Source organism: Diabrotica virgifera, chromosome 1 (genome assembly GCF_917563875.1).
Source record: "Diabrotica virgifera virgifera chromosome 1, PGI_DIABVI_V3a".
Lineage (NCBI taxonomy): Eukaryota > Metazoa > Arthropoda > Insecta > Coleoptera > Chrysomelidae > Diabrotica > Diabrotica virgifera.
In genome coordinates, this window is record NC_065443.1 from 277,395,560 (window position 1) to 277,420,164 (window position 24,605).

General features: G+C 30.8%; 2 protein-coding genes across 2 annotated transcripts in view; both read right to left on the reverse strand.

Moving 5' to 3' along the window:
* Positions 1-24,605, reverse strand: part of LOC114327608 (uncharacterized) — a 99,834-nt gene that overhangs the window by 13,722 nt on the left and 61,507 nt on the right. The window contains exon 8 of the mRNA XM_050650844.1: positions 4,469-4,715. Coding sequence (XP_050506801.1) covers positions 4,469-4,715 — 247 coding nt within the window. The remainder of the gene's footprint in view (positions 1-4,468; positions 4,716-24,605) is intronic.
* Positions 14,275-24,367, reverse strand: LOC126884709 (uncharacterized). The gene is made up of 6 exons (XM_050650834.1): positions 23,756-24,367; positions 20,632-20,733; positions 20,473-20,571; positions 17,177-20,372; positions 15,540-16,746; positions 14,275-14,726 (listed from the first exon to the last, which is right to left on the reverse strand). Exons 1-6 carry the CDS (start codon positions 24,001-24,003, stop codon positions 14,617-14,619), a joined length of 4,962 nt encoding a protein of 1,653 aa, XP_050506791.1. The 5' UTR covers positions 24,004-24,367; the 3' UTR covers positions 14,275-14,616.

The following is a 24,605-nucleotide window of genomic DNA, read 5'->3' on the forward strand; positions in this document are numbered from 1 at the left end:
TTAAGGGCGCGATTACGTCACGAGATTACTGTAATTTGAATCGTAATATGATTAATCGGTATTTTTATGTCTGATGTATGGAAAATAGTCAAGATAGTTAAGAAATAAAGATGTTTAGTGGATTATACTACCTAATTATGGCAAACTTTTGATATTTATCCAACGGTTAATACAATATACGGAAATCTAGGACTTGAATCTCCATTGTACACTGAAAATTTGTCGCTGAATTTCCATTAGTACTGGATTAACTATTGAATACATACCATCCTTAGAGGTCAGTCAGGATTATGTAAATTCGTATTACTTGTATAATTTATTGTAAGAATTTAAATAATAGGTAATAAATTTGGCCACACTACAGCCTGTACCTGGCATTCTAAAACGTCAGCATTATTATTACGTTAATAAATAATGAAATTTTAACGTTTTAACCTACCTTATAAATACATATTCTTATTTAAGCTCCTACAATAGGTACGATGTACAACTACATATAATAAATAACTTCATGAATAACTCAAAAGAAGTTTTTACGGGAAATAACACCAAAATTACGATTACAAAAATATAAAGTAATTTAGGATATATAAAATATAAATGAATCGGTCATTTCAGAAACAACATGAGTCAGAAATTATAGTTTTGAGTTAATCACAATAAAAAACTGTTTTTAAAACGCTGTAGGAAAAATGCTTTAAAATGATTTTTACAATAATATTTCACAATCCTGTACATTACGCATCAAACATTTTTTTTGTAAATTTTTTTCTCTTGAGTCATATTACGATTTTTAGAAAAGTGACTTATGTTGATTGTCAAAAATTGACTCACGGTTGTTTCCGAAATGACCGATTCAAATAATAACACAAATAATACACAATAATACACATTCAATGTGTACTGAAAGGACGAAAAGCACTCTAATACTTAAGAAAAGAATGAGAAAAACAAAAATGAGAATTTATGTCAAAGGAACTGAAAATCAAGAAAAAACTGAAAATCCAAAAACGGTTACTTAACAAGAAGTTCTGAAAACGCTCTAAAATGAAAAACATTTTGAAGACAACATGTCAAAAGATTGGCAAGCATCTTTTAACAGCTCAACATATAAGATAAGATATAGTTGTTCCATTATATTTTTACACATGTCATATGATATTAGTATGTGAATTTTTTGCCAAAAATTTGCAATAGGCTAGGAAAGTCTAAAGCAGTTTGCTTAAATATCTACGTTGACAGTACTTACATTACTTACAGTAATTACATACAGTCCGTCCAATATACTTACCATTGCACGTCATCCGCGTCATAGCCCGTGACGTCACATGATATCAACACGAAATATTTAGGCGGTAGGTCTGTTCCTTTTTAGAATTACTTAGCCGAATACATGGGAATTACAGCAACTAGACATGTTTTATTGTATACGCGTAGAAATAATATTGGAAGATTTCTATTATTGTACATTTAAAGAAACATACCCTAACTTGTTTCATTTAAAATAAAATAACTTCTACTTCGTTTGTTTCATTTAATTAGTGTAATTGGAATATAAAGCGTTTTTATAAAGCACACTTGTTCGAATTACACTCTAACTGCGATCGAACAAAGGTGATATTTTGGCATAAATTGGTAACATGTATTTGACAGTTGCGGTGATGACACTTCATATTTGTTTTTATTCTTTACTATAAGTATTTGTTTTATTATATTTACTGTTTTTATTATTTACTTTAACGTAAGATTATAACTTAATTCTTGTTTTCTACTTCTAAAGTTTTTATTTATTTACATTGAATATTAATTTGTCTTGTTGTATAAGTATAATCCACTTCCGCAAAAATTGTGTGATATATTTCATTTAAAATGAATTCAAGAATTTTTTGTAATTAGGCAACAATGTCATCTTAGATCTCTGACGTTGATAATGACGTGCAACGGTAAGTATATTGGACGGACTGTATCGACGTATGTTTCACCATGATACTATAAATAACAAGATAATATATTGCGCATCGCGAAGAGAAGGGAGTCGTGACGTAACTGGAGACCCAAGTTCGTAATCGTTCGTAATGACCGAATGATTTCCGATTAGTTTGAATTGCTCGCGGTTGTATAGTCCAGGCTTTATGGTCGCCCCCGTTAGGTAAATTATTCCGATTCGATTTTTTTGCCCAAACTTACTAAAAAAGAGTTCCTTATAACAAATCCGCAGGATGTCGGGAGGTGCCGCAGTCAGAAAATTGGTTAAACAATTTTTTAAACAAATTCAAAACATTAATTTTTTCGATTCGTTCAATTTTTTAAAATTTTTTGGATCATCATAAGCAAAAAATGTCTCATGATTTTTCTCTAAAATTTATTTTTGTCGAGTTAAACGCGATTTAATATTTGAAAAACGCGAAAATCGCCATTTTCAAGGCTTAATAACTCAGTTAAAAATTATTACTATGAAAGTTAGAAAGTGACCAAATCAAAGTTTAAAGGCCACCCTACAAGAAAGATCCTGAAGAAATTTTTGTCATTATTTTATTACTAAGCTGTTATTTTTAATTATTAACAATGAGCGCTAACTGCATATAGGCGGCCGTCAATAGTGAGTGCGAAAGAGATGCACCATTCCGGCAGTCTAATGATGCATCTCACTTGCACTCACATTGAGGGCAGCCTCACTTAGCGCTCTTGGTTAACAATTAAAAATAACAGCTCAGTAATAAAATAATGACAAAATTTCTTCAGAATCCTGTAAGGTGGGCTTTCAACTTTGATTCAGTCACTTTTTGACTTTCATAATAATAATTTTTAACAGAGTTATTAAGCCTTGAAAATGGCCATTGTCGCGTTTTTCAAATTTTAAATCGAGTATAACTCAACAACAGTCAATTTTAGAGAAAAATTACAAGAGACCATTTTGGCTCATAATAACCCAAAGAATAAAAAAAATTAAACGAAGTGAAAAAATTAGTTTGTTTAAAAAAATTGTTTTAGCAATTTTCCGACCGCAGCACCTCCCGGCACTCTGTGTATTTGTTATAAGGAACTCTTTTTAAGTGAGTTTGTGCAACAAAATCGAATCGGAATATGTTACCGAACGGAGGCGACGATACAGTCTGGACTATAAGCTAACAACAAGAATTCAAATTCCGGTCTCCAGTTACGTCATGCGATGCGCGAACTCGGACGTATTTGCGCTACGGGAAGATACTATCTTGTTATTAATTTATAGTATCATGCGTTTCACAATGTTTTGATTTAACTTGTTTGCACATGTCATAGGAATTTCTGTCAGTCTATGTATCATGCTATGGTAGGCTGCTAATTTGTGTTGTGTAGGATGGGATGATGAATTGTGTATAGTTGTGTCAGTATGGGTAGGTTTATGATATACGGAGAACTCATGACAAAAAATAACTTCGAGACAGAACTAAATATCATTAGACAAATAGCAGTAAACAATGGCTATAACGAACAAACAGTTAACAACATTTTAAACCAAAAACTCCATAAGAAAGCCTTGAAATTAGTGTATCCACCACCACAGAAAGAACCCAGTACCTTCTGCTCTCTCACATATACTGACAAAATAACAACAAAAATAGCCAAATACATAAAAAACAAAGGAATAACACCAGCTTTCAGAACTAACAACTTAAGCAAACATATTAAAAACAATAAAAGCCGAAACAGAAAGCAACTACAGAGTGGTGTGTACAAACTAACTTGTGGTGACTGTCCGAAAACTTACATCGGTCAAACTGGAAGAACTTTTGACAAACGGATAGCAGAACACAAAAGGGCTTTCAACAATAGAAAAACAGACACTTCTACATACGCACTTCACCTTCTAGATCATAATCATTCTTTCAATGAAGAGTTTCAAATTCTACATATTCAAAATAAAGGCCTTAAGCTATCACTTTTAGAATCAATGGAAATTAATAAATTGAAAAATACAGATATAATTCTGAATGACCAACTCGAGAAAAACAGCTCCCCACTCCTCAACCTCTTCAGTTAAAGACTTAAAAAGGCAAACACATTGTAAAATATATCACTTGAGAAAGGCACTTTGCCGAAACAGCTGTAGTAATAACATAGTTGTAATAAATTTTGTGGAAGTATAGAAAACAAACGTTTTTCAGTGTTTTATTGTGAGATAAAATGAACTTCCATCAAGTAACGGTCGAATCCATCAATTACTTTTCAGTTTTGGTCTATAGTCTATTCTATAGCATAAATCTTGGAACAAATGTATAAAATACCAAGGACCTCTATCTTCACTTATATAACTAAGATGAGACCCTAAACCTTTAAAATTAAGAGAATTATGTGAAGTGATATATTAGATATTATGTTAGGTTAGGATGCAATAACAGATCTAGTTTATGGTATACCATAACCACGGAACAAATATGACATCCTTCTCGGTAAAAAGTGCATTATTATTTGAAACATAAAGACTTACTTTGGAGCAAATCTGTTTCGGCCGCATTTAGTTCATCTTCATTCTTTACCTCTACTTCATCGACATGTGAGCCATAATCGTCCCAACTTGACGGAGATTGGGGTCTCAAAGGATTGAACATTTTTATTTTCGGTGCAGCCCAATCATAATTTTCATGTTTATTTGATTCCAGATGTGAAGTGCTAGAACCGATACTTATAACTTCATCATTTCCTCTTACGACAGTAATATCTGAGTGTATAATAATCTAAAAAAATATTTTTGTTTTCAAATTAAAGATAATAGGCCTTGGGCCCGCATATACAATTATTATTTATGACCACACCGTTGAAACTTTTTGTACTTGTTATTTGGGTGGAGTCGGACAAATTTTGAGCTTGGCGCATTATGGTAGTGGGGCGTTTGTCTGTCAAGCGGTGACGAAGTTGTCAATTTTATGCAAGAAAAAAATTTATTACCACATTGGTCATTCTATTTTAATCAATGGATTTTATCATATAAACAACGAAAACAATTTTGTCGGACAAAAATATTGGGGCATATGACGCGTCGGACACGCTAAATATGTCAAATTTATGAAAATAATAAATTTATTACCACATCGATAATTTTAACGGTATCTATCATAAAACCTTTTTACAATAATGTGGTAACCTTGTCGGACAATTTTCACGGGGCATATGCGCAGTCGGACGCGCCGAAGATGTCAATTTCCTGAAATTTTTTTATTTACAACCATTTTTCCGACAACATTAGTAGGTTATAAGTAATTATATTCTTAATCAAAAAATCAAAGTGTCGGACAAAAATATTGGGGCAACTCGACAGTCGGACAAAAAATTTAATTTTTATTAGTAAAGTATACTTTCAAATTATGCTGGGTTCGTGCATCCCTTATCTTTACAACCATTTTTCCGACAAAAGTAGTAGGTTACAAGTAATTATATTCTTAAACAAAAAATGTAATTGTCTGACAAAAATGTTGGGGCAAACGAACAGAAAACTTAATTCTTTTAGGCTATCGACGAGGAGGTATTATCAAAAAAAAAATTTAAAACAGTGTTTCTCGGTTACTTTTGAATCGATTTAGCTGAAAATTGGTACACACACTAAGTAAAGCATTTAAAAGGGTATGACGCAGATCGGAACCCAAAATTTTCTTAAAAAATTTTCCGACAAGAGGGAAAATTTTAGAAAAATTGTGATCTGATAATGTGTGTACATACTCCTTGAACAACGACAAACATCGTTCTGTAGTTTTTTTTCTCGAAATAAAAAAAAATTTTCAGCGCATGTATCAGGTTATAAGTAGCTATATTTCAAATCAAAAAATCTAAGGGCCCGACATAAATAGTGGGGCACATCCAAAGTCGGACAAAAAATTTAATTTTTATTAATAAACTATACTTTTAAACTATTCTGGGTTCGTGCATCCCTTATCTTTACAACCATTTTTCCGACAAAAGTAGTAGGATACAAGTAATTATACTCTTAAACAAAAAATGTAATTGTCTGACAAAAATGTTGGGGCAAACGAACAGGAAACTTAATTCTTTTAGGCTATGGACGAGGAGGTATTATCCAAAAATATTTTAAAACAGATTTTTTCGGTTATTTTTGAATCGATTTAGCTGAAAATTGGTACACACACTAAGTAAAACATTTAAAAGGGTATGACGTAGAGCTGTACCCAAAATTTTCCCAAAAAAATTTCGGACAAGAGGGAAAATTTTAGAAAAATTGTGATCTGATAATTTGTGTACATATTCCTTGAAAAACGACAAACATCGTTCTGTAGTTTTTTTTCTCGAAATAAAAAAAAATTTCCGACACAAGTATCAGGTTATAAGTAGTTATATTCCAAATCAAAAAATCTAAGTGTCCGACAAAAATATTGGGTCAAATCCAAAGTCGGACAAAAAATTTAATTTTTATTAATAAACTGTCTTTTAAACCTTACTGGGTTCGTGCAACCCTTACCTTTAAAACCATTTTTCCGACAACATTAGTAGGTTATAAGTAATTATATTCTTAATCAAAAAATCAAAGTCTCGGACAAAAATATTGGGGCAACTCGACAGTCGGACAAAAAATTTATTTTTATTAGTAAAGTATAATTTCAAATTATGCTGGCTGCGTGCATCCCTTATCTTTACAAACATTTTTCCGACAAAAGTAGTGGGTTACAAGTAATTATATTCTTAAACAAAAAATATAATTGTCTGACAAAAATGTTGGGGCAAACGAACAGAAAACCTAATTCTTTTAGGCTATCGACGAGGAGGTATTATCAAAAAAAAATTTTAAAACAGTGTTTCTCGGTTACTTTTGAATTGATTTAGCTGAAAATTGGTACACACACTAAGTAAATCATTTAAAAGGGTATGACGTAGATCGGAACCCAAAATTTTCTTAAAAAATTTTCCGACAATAGGGAAAATTTTAGAAAAATTGTGATCTGATAATTTGTGTACTTACTCCTTGAACAACGACAAACATCGTTCTGTAGTTTTTTTTTTCGAAATAGAAAAAAATTTCCGACACAAGTATCAGGTTATAAGTAGTTATATTCCAAATCAAAAAATCTAAGTGTCCGACAAAAATATTGGGTCAAATCCAAAGTCGGACAAAAAATTTAATTTTTATTATTAAACTGTCTTTTAAACTTTACTGGGTTCGTGCAACCCTTACCTTTAAAACCATTTTTCCGACAACATTAGTAGGTTATAAGTAATTATATTCTTAATCAAAAAATCAAAGTGTCGGACAAAAATATTGGGGCAACTCGACAGTCGGACAAAAAATTTATTTTTATTAGTAAAATATACTTTCAAATTATTCTGGCTTCGTGCATCCCTTATCTTTACAACCATTTTTCCGACAAAAGTAGTAGGTTACAAGTAATTATATTCTTAACCAAAAAATATAATTGTCTGACAAAAATGTTGGGGCAAACGAACAGAATACCTAATCGTTTTAGGCTATAGACGAGGAGGTATTATCAAAAAAAAAATTTAAAACAGTGTTTCTCGGTTACTTTTGAATCGATTTAGCTGAAAATTGGTACACACTAAGTAAAGCATTTAAAAGGGTATGAGGTAGATCGGAACAAAAAATTTTCTTAAAAAATTTTCCGACAAGAGGGAAAATTTTAGAAAAATTGTGATCTGATAATTTGTGTACATCCCCCTTGAACAACGACAAACATCGTTCTGTAGTTTTTTTTCTCGAAATAAAAAATAAATTTCCGACACAAGTATCAGGTTATAAGTAGTTATATTCCAAATCAAAAAATCTAAGTGTCCGACAAAAATATTGGGTCAAATCCAAAGTCGGACAAAAAATTTAATTTTTATTAATAAACTGTCTTTTAAACATTACTGGGTTCGTGCAACCCTTACCTTTAAAACCATTTTTCCGACAACATTAGTAGGTTATAAGTAATTATATTCTTAATCAAAAAATCAAAGTCTCGGACAAAAATATTGGGGCAACTCGACAGTCGGACAAAAAATTTATTTTTATTAGTAAAGTATACTTTCAAATTATGCTGGCTGCGTGCATCCCTTATCTTTACAAACATTTTTCCGACAAAAGTAGTGGGTTACAAGTAATTATATTCTTAAACAAAAAATATAATTGTCTGACAAAAATGTTGGGGCAAACGAACAGAAAACCTAATTCTTTTAGGCTATCGACGAGGAGGTATTATCAAAAAAAAATTTTAAAACAGTGTTTCTCGGTTACTTTTGAATTGATTTAGCTGAAAATTGGTACACACACTAAGTAAATCATTTAAAAGGGTATGACGTAGATCGGAACCCAAAATTTTCTTAAAAAATTTTCCGACAATAGGGAAAATTTTAGAAAAATTGTGATCTGATAATTTGTGTACTTACTCCTTGAACAACGACAAACATCGTTCTGTAGTTTTTTTTTTCGAAATAGAAAAAAATTTCCGACACGAGTATCAGGTTATAAGTAGTTATATTCCAAATCAAAAAATCTAAGTGTCCGACAAAAATATTGGGTCAAATCCAAAGTCGGACAAAAAATTTAATTTTTATTATTAAACTGTCTTTTAAACTTTACTGGGTTCGTGCAACCCTTACCTTTAAAACCATATTTCCGACAACATTAGTAGGTTATAACTAATTATATTCTTAATCAAAAAATCAAAGTGTCGGACAAAAATATTGGGGCAACTCGACAGTCGGACAAAAAAATTATTTTTATTAGTAAAATATACTTTCAAATTATGCTGGCTTCGTGCATCCCTTATCTTTACAACCATTTTTCCGACAAAAGTAGTAGGTTACAAGTAATTATATTCTTAAACAAAAAATATAATTGTCTGACAAAAATGTTGGGGCAAACGAACAGAAAACCTAATTCTTTTAGGCTATCGACGAGGAGGTATTATCAAAAAAAAATTTTAAAACAGTGTTTCTCGGTTACTTTTGAATCGATTTAGCTGAAAATTGGTACACACACTAAGTAAAGCATTTAAAAGGGTATGACGTAGATCGGAACCCAAAATTTTCTTAAAAAAATTTCCGACAAGAGGGAAAATTTTAGAAAAATTGTGATCTGATAATTTGTGTACATACTCCTTGAACAACGACAAACATCGTTCTGTAGTTTTTTTTCTCGAAATAAAAAAAAATTTCCGACACAAGTATCAGGTTATAAGTAGTTATATTCCAAATCAAAAAATCTAAGTGTCCGACAAAAATATTGGGTCAAATCCAAAGTCGGACAAAAAATTTAATTTTTATTAATAAACTGTCTTTTAAACCTTACTGGGTTCGTGCAACCCTTACCTTTAAAACCATTTTTCCGACAACATTAGTAGGTTATAAGTAATTATATTCTTAATCAAAAAATCAAAGTGTCGGACAAAAATATTGGGGCAACTCGACAGTCGGACAAAAAATTTATTTTTATTAGTAAAGTATACTTTCAAATTATGCTGGCTTCGTGCATCCCTTATCTTTACAACCATTTTTCCGACAAAAGTAGTAGGTTACAAGTAATTATATTTTTAAACAAAAAATATAATTGTCTGACAAAAATGTTGGGGCAAACGAACAGAAAACCTAATTCTTTTAGGCTATCGACGAGGAGGTATTATCAAAAAAAAATTTTAAAACAGTGTTTCTCGGTTACTTTTGAATCGATTTAGCTGAAAATTAGTACACACACTAAGTAAAGCATTTAAAAGGGTATGACGTAGATCGGAACCCAAAATTTTCTTAAAAAATTTTCCGACAAGAGGGAAAATTTTAGAAAAATTGTGATCTGATAATTTGTGTACATACTCCTTGAACAACGACAAACATCGTTCTGTAGTTTTTTTTCTCGAAATAAAAAAAAATTTCCGACACAAGTATCAGGTTATAAGTAGTTATATTCCAAATCAAAAAATCTAAGTGTCCGACAAAAATATTGAGTCAAATCCAAAGTCGGACAAAAAATTTAATTTTTATTAATAAACTGTCTTTTAAACCTTACTGGGTTCGTGCAACCCTTACCTTTAAAACCATTTTTCCGACAACATTAGTAGGTTATAAGTAATTATATTCTTAATCAAAAAATGAAAGTGTCGGACAAAAATATTGGGGCAACTCGACAGTCGGACAAAAAATTTATTTTTATTAGTAAAGTATACTTTCAAATTATGCTGGGTTCGTGCATCCCTTATCTTTACAACCATTTTTCCGACAAAAGTAGTAGGTTACAAGTAATTATATTCTTAAACAAAAAATATAATTGTCTGACAAAAATGTTGGGGCAAACTAACAGAAATCTTAATTCTTTTAGGCTATCGACGAAGAGGTATTATCAAAAAAAAAAATTTAAAACAGTGTTTCTCGGTTACTTTTGAATCGATTTAGCTAAAAATTGGTACACACGCTAAGTACTACAATTAAAAGGGCATGACAAAGAATTATACACAAAATTTTCCAAAAAGATTTTCCGACAAGAGGGAAAATTTCGGAAATTTTTTTTAAAATTTTAGAATGTTCTCTACAAGGCGGAACCCGACATCCGACGCCCTGAAGGGCACTAAGGATTATGAGAAAGAAGAAGAAGGAATGTTCTCTACGTTACGTCCTTATAAATATTATAAGGTGTATTTCTACAAATTTTCAGTTTGATCTATGTAGATCTAACCGAGAAAAATTGTTTATAGTTCGCTTTGGTCTCCTTGATGCTTATTATTTTTTTATATCCCAGAGAACGGCTGTTCCCGTACATGCGACACTATATTATACAAGAAATTTTCGATTTTCTAAATGTGACTGAATTGAAAAAATTGGGCCAAATCCAATCTTAAAATATAGGCAAAGAGATATATGTCAACCATCCATTTTGGTCCAAGGGTGTGGATTTTACGTCCCATTTAGAGTCTGTTTTTCGTTCTCGTCCCCAAAACTTCCAAAAATTTCGAAAATTTAAGTCCGACTTTACAGCTTCTTATAGTACTGAACATTACCTTTCCAAAGCATGTTTAATTTTGAAAATTCTTCTCTTCTTCTTCTTCTTCTTCTTTCTTTTATATAGACATTACTATGTCTGTTTTTCAATGTGCCTCCAGTAAGTTGTCATTCCACCTTTTTCGTGGTCTTCCCACTGATCGTCTTCCTATTGGGGAACCTTCTCTGACCGTCCTTACTACTCTATTTGTTGTCATTCGGCTTATGTGGTCGTTCCATTCTACTCTTCTGCTTTTCACCCCATAGGCGTAACCAGGGGGTGGTTTTGGGGGTTATAACCCCCATTTTGGATGTACTTTGAGCTCTATACGCTTAACACAATTATTATTCCATACCCCCAGAGACCTTCAAGTAGACGTAACTCCCCCTTAGGATCATCCTGGTTACACCTCTGTTTCACCCAGTTATTAATGTTGTCCACCTTGCATCTCCTTCATATATCTGCACTTCTAACTCTATCCCACAGCGTCTTACCATCGATTTTTGGCAATGTTTTCATCTCTGCTGTTTCTATAGCATTCTTTTTGTCCTTTCTGTATCAGGTTGTGTTTCTGCCGCGTATGTCATTATTGGTCTGATGACTCTTTTGTAAATTCTGCCTTTCACTTCTTTTCTGGTGTTTTTATTTCTCTATTTTGTTTCATTCAGGCAACCTGCGGCTCTGTTTGCTTTATTCACCTGATCTTCCACTTTTGTTTCGAGCTTTCCGTAGCTGCATAGTGTGATGCCTAGATATTTAAACTCCATGACTTGTTCTATTATTTGACCCTCCAGCTCTAATTTACACCTTATTAGATCTGCTGTTATAACCATGCATTTAGTCTTTTTTAGGGAAATTTACATGTTAAATTTTCTAGCGGTTATATTAAATTCGTGCAGCATACGTTGTAAATCATCTTCACTTTGAGAGATTAGTATTGCGTCGTCTGCATAGCAGATTATTTTAAGTGGTTTTTCTCCCATTTGGTATTCTTTTTTTGTTCTTACTTTTTTTATTATTTCGTCCATGATCAGGTTGAACAACAGAGGACTCAGGGAATCTCCCTGTCTTATCCCATTGTCATTTTGAAAATTGTATATACCATTCAAAAGTTACCGATCTCAGAAATTTTATTCAATTTCTATTTAAAAAGGGAAAAATGTTTTGTATGTGTGCATGTTTGTGGAAAAGTTATACCGATCTGAATTTCTTTTCTATGTTTCAAGAGGGGGTCAGGACCGATTCAGAACCGGTATAGCTTGTGACTTTCGACCACCCATAAGCCAGCTATAGGACTTGGTAGGTACAAAACGGCATATTTTTTGGGGGTATATATCTTGGGTTCAAGGAGAGACAGGAAAACCGAAAATACACTAGTTGTAGTGGTTGCGACGCTAAATTTAATAGAGCAATCAAGTTCATTTACCGGTCATTCCAATATTTTTTTATTCTATTTCGTATAGTGTATATTCGATGGACACTAGATCATTTGAGAGATAATGGTAGAAAGACGACCATTTATCTTAACTAGACCAGGGCGCATCTGTAAAAATATTAGTACATTTGGACGTTGAGAGGTGACTCAAATTTTTTTGCAGAAATTGCTTGAAAATAAATCAAATAATAATATTTGAGTTATCCTCCCTCTCAAAAAGGTCCGGAACATTGTTTAAATAATCAAAATGTCAAAAAATTAAGGAAAAATTCGATTTTTTTCTTGGTTTTTTGATTATAACTTTAAAAGTATTCATTTCCGGAAAAAGTTGTACTGACATAAAAGTTGCGTAATTAAATTTCCTACAATATAGAATTGGTTAAAAATTTAAGAAATAGTCACCCTTGTTGCAAAATAGCAATAATTATGAAAAAAAACATACAAAAACAAGTATTCGCATTTTACGTTTTTCAACCATTTATGCTACACTTAAGACCTCCATATTTCACCCTGAAAAATTTTATGATACAGTAAAACAACACTGTAAATTTCATTAAGATCGGTTCAATAGATTTTGCAAAATAAAATTTGCAATCCAGTTTCATAAAAAAAAATTCATTTTTTCAAAATGTTACAGGACTGAAAATAAAGCAGATAGCAAGTTGAAATTTTTTTTTGCATATAGAAGTGTACTATACCTTTCATTTGCAATTTTGCAAAATTAAAATCGCTTAACACCACGGCGTCAGGAATTTTTTTAAATAAACATTAATTATTGGTGCTACGCGCAGATCAGCGGATAGGTTGCTCTGATTGGGCATTCCAATGACCTTTGATAATGATTGATACATTTTAATTATTATGACATTTCGATATAAATAAATAAATTTGTTTATTGCAAAATAAAAACACATACTCTATCCTTTGAAATAACACTTTTATTAGCAAAAACTTTCTTTGTTCATATATTTTAACTTAAATAATAAAAGTTTATTATTTTTAAACATATGCAATTGTTTAAACAATATTTCACAAACAATAATAAAATAAGTTTGATTTTTGTGGAATTAAAAAATTAAAATACAATAAAATATAGAGTAAGAAAATAATATATTAGATAAAGATTGGAAGAAATTTTGGTGGAAATCAACCTGTGTGAATCAAACACCGCTGTCCTGCGCGTAGCACCAAAAATTATTGTTTATTTCAAAAATTTTCTGACGCCGTGGTAATTAATCGATTTTAATTTTGAAAATTGCAAATGAAAGGTACAGTACACTTCTATAAGGAAAAAAAAATTCAACTTGCTATCTGCTTTATTTTCAGTCCTGTAACATTTTGAAAAAATGAATTTTTTTTCCGAAAGCAATATTGCAAAATTTATTTTGCAAAATCTATTGAACCGATCTTAATGAAATTTACAGTATTGTTTTACTGTATCATAAAGTTTTTCTGGATGAAATATGAAGGTCCTAAGTGTAGCATAAATGGTTGAAAAACGTAAAATGCGAATACTTGTTTTTGTATGGTTTTTTCGCAATTATTGCTATTTTGCAACTAGGGTGACTATTTTTTAAATTTTTAACCAATTCTATATTGTAGTAAATTGAATTACGCAACTTTTATGTCAGTACAACTTTTCTCGGAAATGAATACTTTTAAAGTTATAATCAAAAACGAAGAAAAAAATCGAATTTTTCCTTCAATTCTTGACATTTTGATTATTTAAACAATGTTCCGGACCTTTTTGAGAGGGAAGATAACTCAAATAATATTATTTGATTTATTTTCAAGCAATTTCTGCAAAAAAATTTGAGTTACCTCTCAACGTCTATCTCAAAACAGATCCGCCCTTGACTAAACGTGGAATCGAGAAACAATACATTTAAATTCATACATTTAATTTATAAATAACTTTGAAAAACTCCTGATACAAGAATAAAAAAATTGCTAAACGCTGTAAAAATAAGTGGCGCATACAATATTCCAGCTACAAATGAGCATGATTATGGAAACATCTTTTAAAATAAAACTAGAATTTTATTTTCGATCAAAATGAAAATACATTCTTGCGCCACGTAATATTTATATCAGTTCATTTGTAGCTGGAATATTGTATGCGCCACTCATTTTTACGGCGTTTAGCAGTTTTTTTATTCTTGTATACATATACAATGAAAAAAACATCAAATATTATGTAACAAATAATTCTTAAAAATACATAAATTGTTGATTAATTATCGTTATCTTCAAATTCTGAATCTTCAGATAGGTACAAATTTTGTTCATCTTCACTCTCATCGGAAGACGGCTCCCCCTCATCCTGATCATCAGAAGTGGAAACTAATAAATGAAACATTTTATTAAAAAAAAAAGTAATGAAAACTGTTAGACTTATTAAACTAAAGCATTTTTCCCTTTAACTACTCGCGCATCATGTCATAACATAAGTACACGCGTGGCGTACTTTTTGGCTTGGCACCACTTAAAAGCAACGGTTTTGTTTATTTTTTTTTAAATACACTTAGTTGTTTGTTATTAACCTTAATCGGCATTAGCGAATGCTTTGAGTTCCTTCTCAGTAAGTCAATTGGGATTTCAAGCTGGAACCTAATCAAAAATAAAATTATTAATATAAAATTTTTTGAAACATGATTTTTTTACATGAGAAAAAGTTTTGTTTATAAAGAAAAATATATTTTGTGCCATAATGACTAAAAAACAATTATTGAAAGAATTACGTACATTACTGCAATCATGGCGTATTTTGTACACCACCATAAACAACAAATAATAAACTGGTAATTACGGCTTTCTCAGAACGCCGATTCCAACGAAACTAAAACCAATTGTAAAGCACATTCCAGTGATAGGTTAGATAGATAAACTAGGTCAAAAATTAATTTTTTAAATATATTTTCAGTAGAATTCTTATATCTGGCGTTCAAAATACGCCACCGCGTGTAGTTAAAAGTTAAGTAAAATGGACTTAATGCAAGTAATTGTTTCGATTTTTTAAATAAAAATGGTTTAATTTTAAAATTCTTTAAAATATCAAATTTTAAAATATAAAAAAGCAGAAAAGCAGACATACAGAGAAAAACCTTAATATCAGCGTAATAGATTAAATTTTTAATGTAATTATAAATATATTACCTGAATGAGCAGCTATCTCTCGGAATGTGGGACACTGCTCGCCATCGAACCAAAAAAACTCAAAGCTGCCATCGATATTTAACCACCCGCACTCTTGAATATCAAGGTCTGTAGGTCGCCTCAGGTGAGCATTGCACCACACGTTACTGATATAAATGGTTCGTTTTATATGTTGCAATAACTCTTTTTTGGTTGGTGGAAGATTTGATGCGTCGAACCCTTTTAGGTTTTTTCTCCAAATTTTGTCATTTTCATTTTTATTTTTATATTTTCTTTCAAATACTTCGAATCTGCCTTTATCGATATCATTTTTTGTATTTAAACTATATATTTGGCATACATACTCTTCAATAGATTTAAATACTTCGTGTTCTGTATCCAAATATTTCGGCACCGTTTCTAGTAGCTGCATAAAAGCATCTTGATACGATTGTTTTTTTTTTAGTATGGCAAATGGTCTTTTTTTCCCTTTTCTGTAAAAAGCTGGATTAAAATCATTACCCGTAAATATGTGACAAACGGTTAGGGCTCTTGCTAATTTGTCACCTAATCCTTGGTAAATTTTATTCATATTCAAATACTCTCTTTTTTTGTTCGAACACATATTTACCGTAATTTGAATATCTGCTTTTAAATATTTCATATTTGCAAGAATAATTACTGGTATATCCGAGTCAGTGCAATGGACTTCAACGTTGTAATTATTAGGCAGTTGGCATATGTGGTACATAATCTTGGTATCTGCTTCTTCGTGAAAGCAACATAAGTTGTAATCTGTAGTTTTTTTAATATGATTTTCATGTACTTGGTAAGAGTAACAGGAAGTTCCATAACTTAACTTGACTATTTTATCTTGGCATAAAATAACAAAACAATCATCAGTCCAATCATCGATTAAAAATTCAACGAAACTTTCTTTGAAATTTTTACTTCTTAACAGTTTCCCAAAATCAGAGGGTCGCTTATTGTTTTTATGCACGCTATGAACGGTATCATCCTCTCCTCTTTGGCGGTGTTCATAATCTTTTATACTTGGATCGTTGAATTTGTCAAATATAATGTGGACTTCTTTTTTATCTGATACCAACAGCTTAAAAATATACATTGAAATTTTCCCGTATGTATTAGGTACATTTTTCAATGTGTGGAGCAAATAGAAGCCATCGTAGATATGGATATCGGCTTTCGGAGGATTGCCATTCTCTTCCTGGTAAATTAAAAAGTTTATTGTTAATAATTGATTTTATTAAACATTTATATTAATTTTAATTTTTTTAAATACAGTACAACCTGCCACATCCGTACCCGCTCATATCCGGACCTCCCCATATCCAGGTGGTTCTGCCGTCCGTATCTACCAAAATCCCCGGAGAAAGGCAGTCCTGCTGTTGGACAATGCAACCGACCCAAAAGAACTAAAATATGGCGAAATAATGTATTGTAGAATCTATAAAACGTGTCCATCGACGAACGTTATTGACAGCGCTGATTACTGAAATATATGAAGGAGAAAACGTTTCAGAGACTATAAAAGAAGTGGTTTTGATATCCGGATTTTTTCATATCCGGATCGGTCTGTCGCCACATTGATCCGGATATGGCAGATTTTACTATACTTATTTCTTAAAAAGGTTTACCTGATATGACTTCAACTCCTCGAAAATCACTGATTTTTGGGTTTTACAAATAGATCCGTCAGAGTGGCATAAAGAAAATGGAATAGGCGTCAGCGGATATTTCAACGCTTCTTTTAGATCTATATGGCTTTGCAGCGACGCATACAATAATCTTCCAAAAATGTCTCTTTGAATGGTAACTTCTTTGACTTTTCCATTAATTTTTACTTTTTTGACACATTTTGAAGCAAAATTAACAACAGTGTTTTTTAAAATAGCCTTGTCAAACCTTTCTGGGTCTATTTGAGATTCAGTAATAAATTTAATTCGTTGCAGCTCTCCTGTAGTTTCAATATTAGATAAGAATGTGTAAATATCTTCAGATACTGATTGCCCTGAAGATATATTGTACAAATTCTCTTGAGATAAATTGCTTGAAAAAGGATTCGTACATTGCTGTATTATAGTTAACAAATTTTCAACATTTTTATTGCTGTGACAGATAGAAGATTTCCTTAAATCTTTGGTTATATCATCCTTTGAATACAAATTGCAGAAATCCATTAATTTCGAAATCATGTTAGTACGCAGTGAATGGGTAATAGCCCATTTTTGCCGAGCACCCACAGAATTTGTCATATTTATAATGCCTGATGATCTAGAAGCAGCATGTGCATTTATAGTCTGTTCTAGTGTTATGTCGATGGGGTTTCTTGAAAATGGCTTTGTGGTCCTTCTTATGCCAAAGAAGCAATCTCCGTACTCTTGTATCAAACCAGGATGAGTTTCTTCAATCTTTTCTAATTTGTTTAAATATATGGTTAAGTATCTGGCATAATTTTGATGATTGAAAGCGAAAAAAATGTTTGTCATTTTTTCCAAGACATATTTGTAAATGTCAAAATTAGCAGTTCGGATACTAAATTCAAGCATTAGGTAATAATCTATCAATTGTATGTACATCATAAAAATTTGAGGTGTCTTTCCATGGTTCCCTTGTAAAGTATCTTTCTTAAATTGTGCATAATCTTCAAAAATTTTGTGACATAATTCATTATTTATCACTGGATTTTCATTTTCATTTTCTGAGTAATGTTTTAAGTAGGTTTTAATTGTTTCTAAATCATACTGTTTATTTTCTAAAAAAAATTCTACGTGCAATAGTTGAAGTGCAAGTGAAATTATTGGATGAATTTTACAGCAGCGATTAAAATGTTTACCAGTAAGAAATGTATTTATAGATCCATTCGCTAAAACTTCGGCATCAACAAGCATGTTTGTTAAACCACATCCATTAATGAATTTGCCTACAGCTTTAAAAAACGATAGCATAATGTGAAATGATCCTAAATGAATAAATAGATTTTTGAATTCTTCTTCAGCTGATTGAATTTTTAAAGCTATTTTAGCAATGGCCAAATCATAAGTAACATTGAAGTATTTTTTTCCACACTCAGAAGCAATTTTTAAGCTAAGACGCATTGTTTCTTTTATGACTCGTGGATCTGTAGGAGAATCATTGATTTGGGTCAAATAATCTATTTTTTGAATAGTTGAATTATCGTTAGAAATCTTTGCATTGTATCCTACCCACATAGGTACATTCTGTAGATGAAGTTTGTGGGAAAAAATCCAACAAAAGTTTATTTGTTTGAAAAGTAAAACGCACTTTTCGTTATCTGAAGTTGAAGATGTTTCTACGCCTTGGGTATTATCTTCATTTATAAATAATTCTTCGTTACTAGTAGGTGGATCAGTGTTCGTAGATTCTAAACTTACAGTAGTAGTTGGATTAGTGCTCGCAGATTCTTTATTATTTGAGATAAATTCAGGACGTTTTTGTTTCGTTGGTGGTAAATTTTCAGTTTCAAACGACTCAAAAGATCTTTTTCTTCGATTACTTTTATTTCGAAGATTCAGTGCTAAATTTTGTTCCTGAACGTTTGAGCTGTTATGGGATTCCTGAGCAATCAAATGGTTAGCTGCAGGAATATCCTGATAAGCGATTCCAACTGTATCATGAAGTGTATTTTTGCCTGATTGTGTTTCAACGAATCTATCATAATTATCCCAAGCGACTCCACATGCTAAGGAAGAAGTCGGAATTATGCCCGAAGGACACGTTTGTCCATTCGCAATGCACGAGTAAGCTGCAGAAGATTCTAATTCCGCTAAACCTGAATAGCTGATTGAATAACCGCACCTATTTAATATTTCCATTACCTTTACATTGCCAGTAAGACTTTTCATTGACATACCAAAAATAATTTGTTTACGAGGCTTTATATTACCTTTGGTAATGGAATAAATCGAATCGGATGCCAAGCACGCGGTTAATCTTTCGATTCTTTCGGTCTCTACTTTAGTTCCACTCAATGCCGTTTTCCAGAACACATTCAGCCAATTTGGAATGTCGCATTCACCCTTATTTAGAGCTTCAGCGTCAAGAAAATCTGGTAAAGGCTTTTTTTTAATTTGCAAGATTTTTTTTCTATATTTAATTGCAAATTCACGACATTCTTGCTCAAAAATTATGTCAAGGATTTCATCATCATTGATATTTTCTAAATCCGTATTCACTGACATAACAAACCATTTCTTTGAAAAATATTCAAACTTAATTTTTTTTTTCAGATGTATTTCCATATATTGTCTTAGAGTATTAGTCGTTATCAGGTTTTCAGGGAAGTCTTTTCCTTCAGACTCATAGACTTCTTGCAAAAATAAAATGTATATATCTTGCAAATAAGTGACAGAGAAAATTTTTGATTCGCTTACAACTTCCTTTTCAATATACTGAATCAACTGTTTACGAGCAATCTCGTTGTAACCACGTGTATCTGTCCAAATAGTTGTAGGTGGTTTGTTTGTATAAGCTTTAAAATTTGAAAAATATTTTAAACTGCATCTTTGATGATAGAATAACATAATATTTTCATTATTTACTTCTTCGTGAATTGACATTAGCATTTCTACATCATTCATTTCAGTTGCGTAGCTTCGAATTCTATCAAAAAATCTGATTTTATGTTTTGTTTGGCTACAATATAATTTGCGTCCTTTCCATTTAATACTTATGTTTCCACAAAAAAAACATTTTTCTTGACATTTTTGTTCATTTTCAACGATACTATCATCAACAATGTCATTATCCACCTCCATTTCATCTGCATTTTCAATGTCATCTGCATCTCTCGATAATTGTTGTCTTGTACATCTAAAATTACAATTGTAATTAAAACAAAATATTATTACATAAAAATTTAATGTACAAAAAATTGTTAAAAAATAAGATTTAATAATTAAAAAATACTCACTTAACAGAAACATTAACTGGTTCCAAATTAATTGCTGCCGATGAAAAAGACGAGTTAGTCGAATAATCTTCAGTCGATAAATATGACACTGCTGCTTCACTGCAATATAATTTTATTACGTAACATTTATATAAATATGTATATAAATAAAAAACATACCAAACCAACCATGAAGTGGATAAATTTGAAGAATTTGTTTTCAAGTTATCTGCTTCATCAACAGACGAAATTGTTGCACCCACTGATGTTGAGGGAGTCTCACTTAAAAAAAAGTATCATGTAAACATGTTAATTAAAACAAACTTAAAAAACCAAATAATATTGAAGTATCTAATGTTTTGAAACTTATGTTTCTTTTTGTTTAATTAAAAATGTGATCTTAATAGTACTTCAAAATACTTGACTTTTATTTTATTTTTTTTTTGGAAATAAGAACAATATGAATTTAAACTAACAATATGAAATATTACATTGAATTAAAGATTTTTCCTTTTTTCTGATACCTTAATGAACATAAAAAATGTATGAGAAAAAATAAAAGTGGCGTACTTTTTAATTTTTTTTCTTCAATACTTTGTATACCTACGGCTTTTTTGGTCAATTTATAGTATTTTATGAAACAAGACATATAAGTAAACAAAATATAACATTATAAGATTTATTAAAATCGGTTCATTCGGAGAAAACAGCTGAAATCTTATTTTTGGGGGGTAAGCTATCGATGTAAGGCTTAGGAAAAGGAAACGTTTAAATTTGGGAAATAACGACCACCCTAATGTATATGCAAATATGCACCATGTATACTGTGAAAAGTTACTTAATACATTTTATGTATGGGGAATATCAGAGGTCATTTTATGCTTTAATTCGGGAATTTATGAAACCTATGCTGGGTTATAAAGGGCGATGTCAGAAGATACCCTGCATAAAATGCAACGCCCAAATTTTTGGTTTTTATATTTTTATAACACTTTTTTCTAACAGGGTCCAAAATGCACGTTTTTGATTAAAGCCGCATATCACGAGAATCTACATCGATTAACCTTTAATTTGAGCGTTTATAAGTTTAATTTCGTTGAATTGTTATTGCAAAAATAGCCTTCAATTTTTTGTGAGTCACATCAGCCGGAGGGAGAATTTCCCCACCACCATGCCAATATCTCGGCATGCCGTTGCTCGAAAAAACGTATACTATATTTATTTCTTGATAAAAAATAGCTTGTTTTTTTTTAATGCCGCCAGTTTCATTTTTTAATTGTTGAACAAAGTGGCAGCGATTTAAAAAAAATGGCTATCTCAGCCCCTATTTATAAAGAAAATTTAACAACATTTTTAAAGCAATAAAAAAGGGTTATAAAAATTTTTTTAGATTGTTTTTAATTTTATATGAAAATATAGGTATTCAAAAAGAGAATTCAACTTAAATTAAGTACTGCGATTTTTTTCAAAAAGTTATGGCCCTTTACATTATTTTTCGTCTTGGAATAAATAAATTATCAGATTTTAGCAACAAATTAACCGATTAATGACCGATAGGTATTTATGGTTAACATTTGAACTTTATTAAACTGTTAATTGAAAATTTTATGTATAATCAAAAAACAAAGATAAGAGAAAAGAAAAATTGCTGAAAATTATCCAGGGTTTTTTGAATCATAGCAATAAACAACTAAATTATAACACAAAACGTGTAGCATTTAATTGGTTATTTAATTTTAACAAATAAAATGAACTGAAAAAAAAATTAATTAATTCATTTGAAATAATCAAATATTATCGGAATTTCGAAATTCAAAATTAGTTAGATTTGTTTTTAACAGCAGAAGAAGAATATTTAAACAAAAAATTGCAATTTCCAATAAATCCGAATTATAATTGTTTATTATAAAGTGACATTAATTCAAACATTGTTTTAAAAACAATACCTTTACTTCCGCTTGATTCGTGCTACACGTGCTGAACCTTTATTTTATCTGACGAAAGGTCACAGATGGTGTCTTCAGGATTTTATAGAAGACAAGAAGCGAGTGTATTTTTTTTGTTCAAACTAGACATAGGATTCCTCATTATATTCTATCTATAATAAAAAGTCCATGTGTAGTTTCCACGTCGCCACACTGTAAATTATATAATACATTATACGCATAGGGGTTGTGTGATAGCTCAGTCGAAAGGTTTTTCAATTCTCTATTCACTAATATAAACTTATTTATACAGGATGCCCAAAAAATGTTGTGAATTAAATTAATTGAGACAAAAAGAAGAATGTACGTAATTTATTTAATGCAAAATACGTTTTACTGCTGTCACAAAACCGAAAAAAATGTTAATTTGAAAAAAAACATTGATTTTCTCTTATAGTCAATGTTAAAGCTACCACCCACCTGCCACTTGGGAGTTTGAACATCTAGTTTAAGCGAGAAACAATGTTTTTTTGTGATATAAATGTTTTTGCGTTTTTTCTAACAATAGTAAAATGTATTTTGAATGAAATAAATTACATATTATTATTTTTATTGTGTGATTTAATTTAATTAAAAAAACATTGTGCACTCTGTATAAATAATTATGTTAATGTTTATCTTAGTGAATAGAGCAATGAATAACCTTTCGAATGAGCTATCACACCACCCCTATTCTCATTAAAAAAATCATCGATTACGTCATCACGCCCAGATAGATGACGTCACTAATATGAGATATATGCCAAAAAATTATAATTTACAAATAAAAATCGACCTATTTCAGGATTTTTCTCCAGTCTCCAGTTCTCGAGAAAATGAATTTATTCCAACTCAAACGTCCTCACTGTGTAATACTTTTTCGTCAGACGTTTTCTACGTTCAGTCCGTGCCGCCCCAACCAAGCGTGTCTTCAAAATTAATATCATTTGCTTATTATTATCACTTTTAATATTTTATATAAATCCCAAACAAAATTAATCACTTTGAATATTTTGCATAAACCCCATCTAAACAAATACGCGTTCTTGAATTTTCTTTAAAACATTTAAAATATTATTTAATAAACATACAAATTTGCTATATTTTTTAACAAATTTTATAAATTAATATACTTTCATAGTTGAACCAGAGGTACACATCTCTGATTGAACACACATGTATATTAACATTCTATAAAGTTATACCTTAATATAAAATAAATTATACCAGAATAAGCATTTAGGTATACACGAAATGTGAAAAAGAAAAATAGAAAAAAATTTAATTACAAAATAATATTGCAATTAACAATTTAAAGAAAATATGATAAAAATTCTTACCTTTCAGGAAGAAGAAATTGTTTTTTAACAATAAATTTTTTATAACATTGTGAATGATATCCTATTTCATTATTATCCCAATTTTCTGGCAATTCAACATCATTCCATTGATGCTGATGTTGTTGACGGGCTTTCAAAGATGTAGTACATGACAACCACGTTTTATTAGAGAATTCTTTTACTTTATCCTGGATACCTTTAAAATCTTTTGTTTGGGCACTTAAATGTTTACACAAAAAACACTGCATTTTTATTTATTTAAAAAATATATTAAAGCCACTATACTATACAACTACTTTTTCTATTGTCATACAATATATTATGTCAATTATGATTTCACTACCTGGATCATAATGAACTTCATTATGATACAGATTTTCATTACGATACAGATTTTTAACCAATAGAATCGCGATATGGCATTCGCGATAAAGGTGGCACACTCGCAGTGACCAATGTCGAGTCAAATGCATACGCTTTGACAGTTCTCTATATGTAAACAAACTGACAAACTAGGTACTTAATTTGTTTGCTTTACAAAATTAATAAATTTGAATACAGGGTGTTTGGTAAAGATTGGGTCATAGCTTAAACTTAGATTTCTGAGCTTAAAATAGGTCGATTTAAGCTAACTTACCTTAGTACGAAAGTTGATAATAACAACCGAAATACAGGGTGTCAAATTTAATCTTTTATTATATTTATTGTTGAATATTTCCTGACAGGCATAGGATAATGACACAAAATTTGGCAAGCGGGAGTTTTTTCGGATGAGAAAACTAAATTTGCTACCAAAAATGATGTATTACCCAGAGGGCGCTACGTACGTCTTTCAGCGCCAATTTAATAC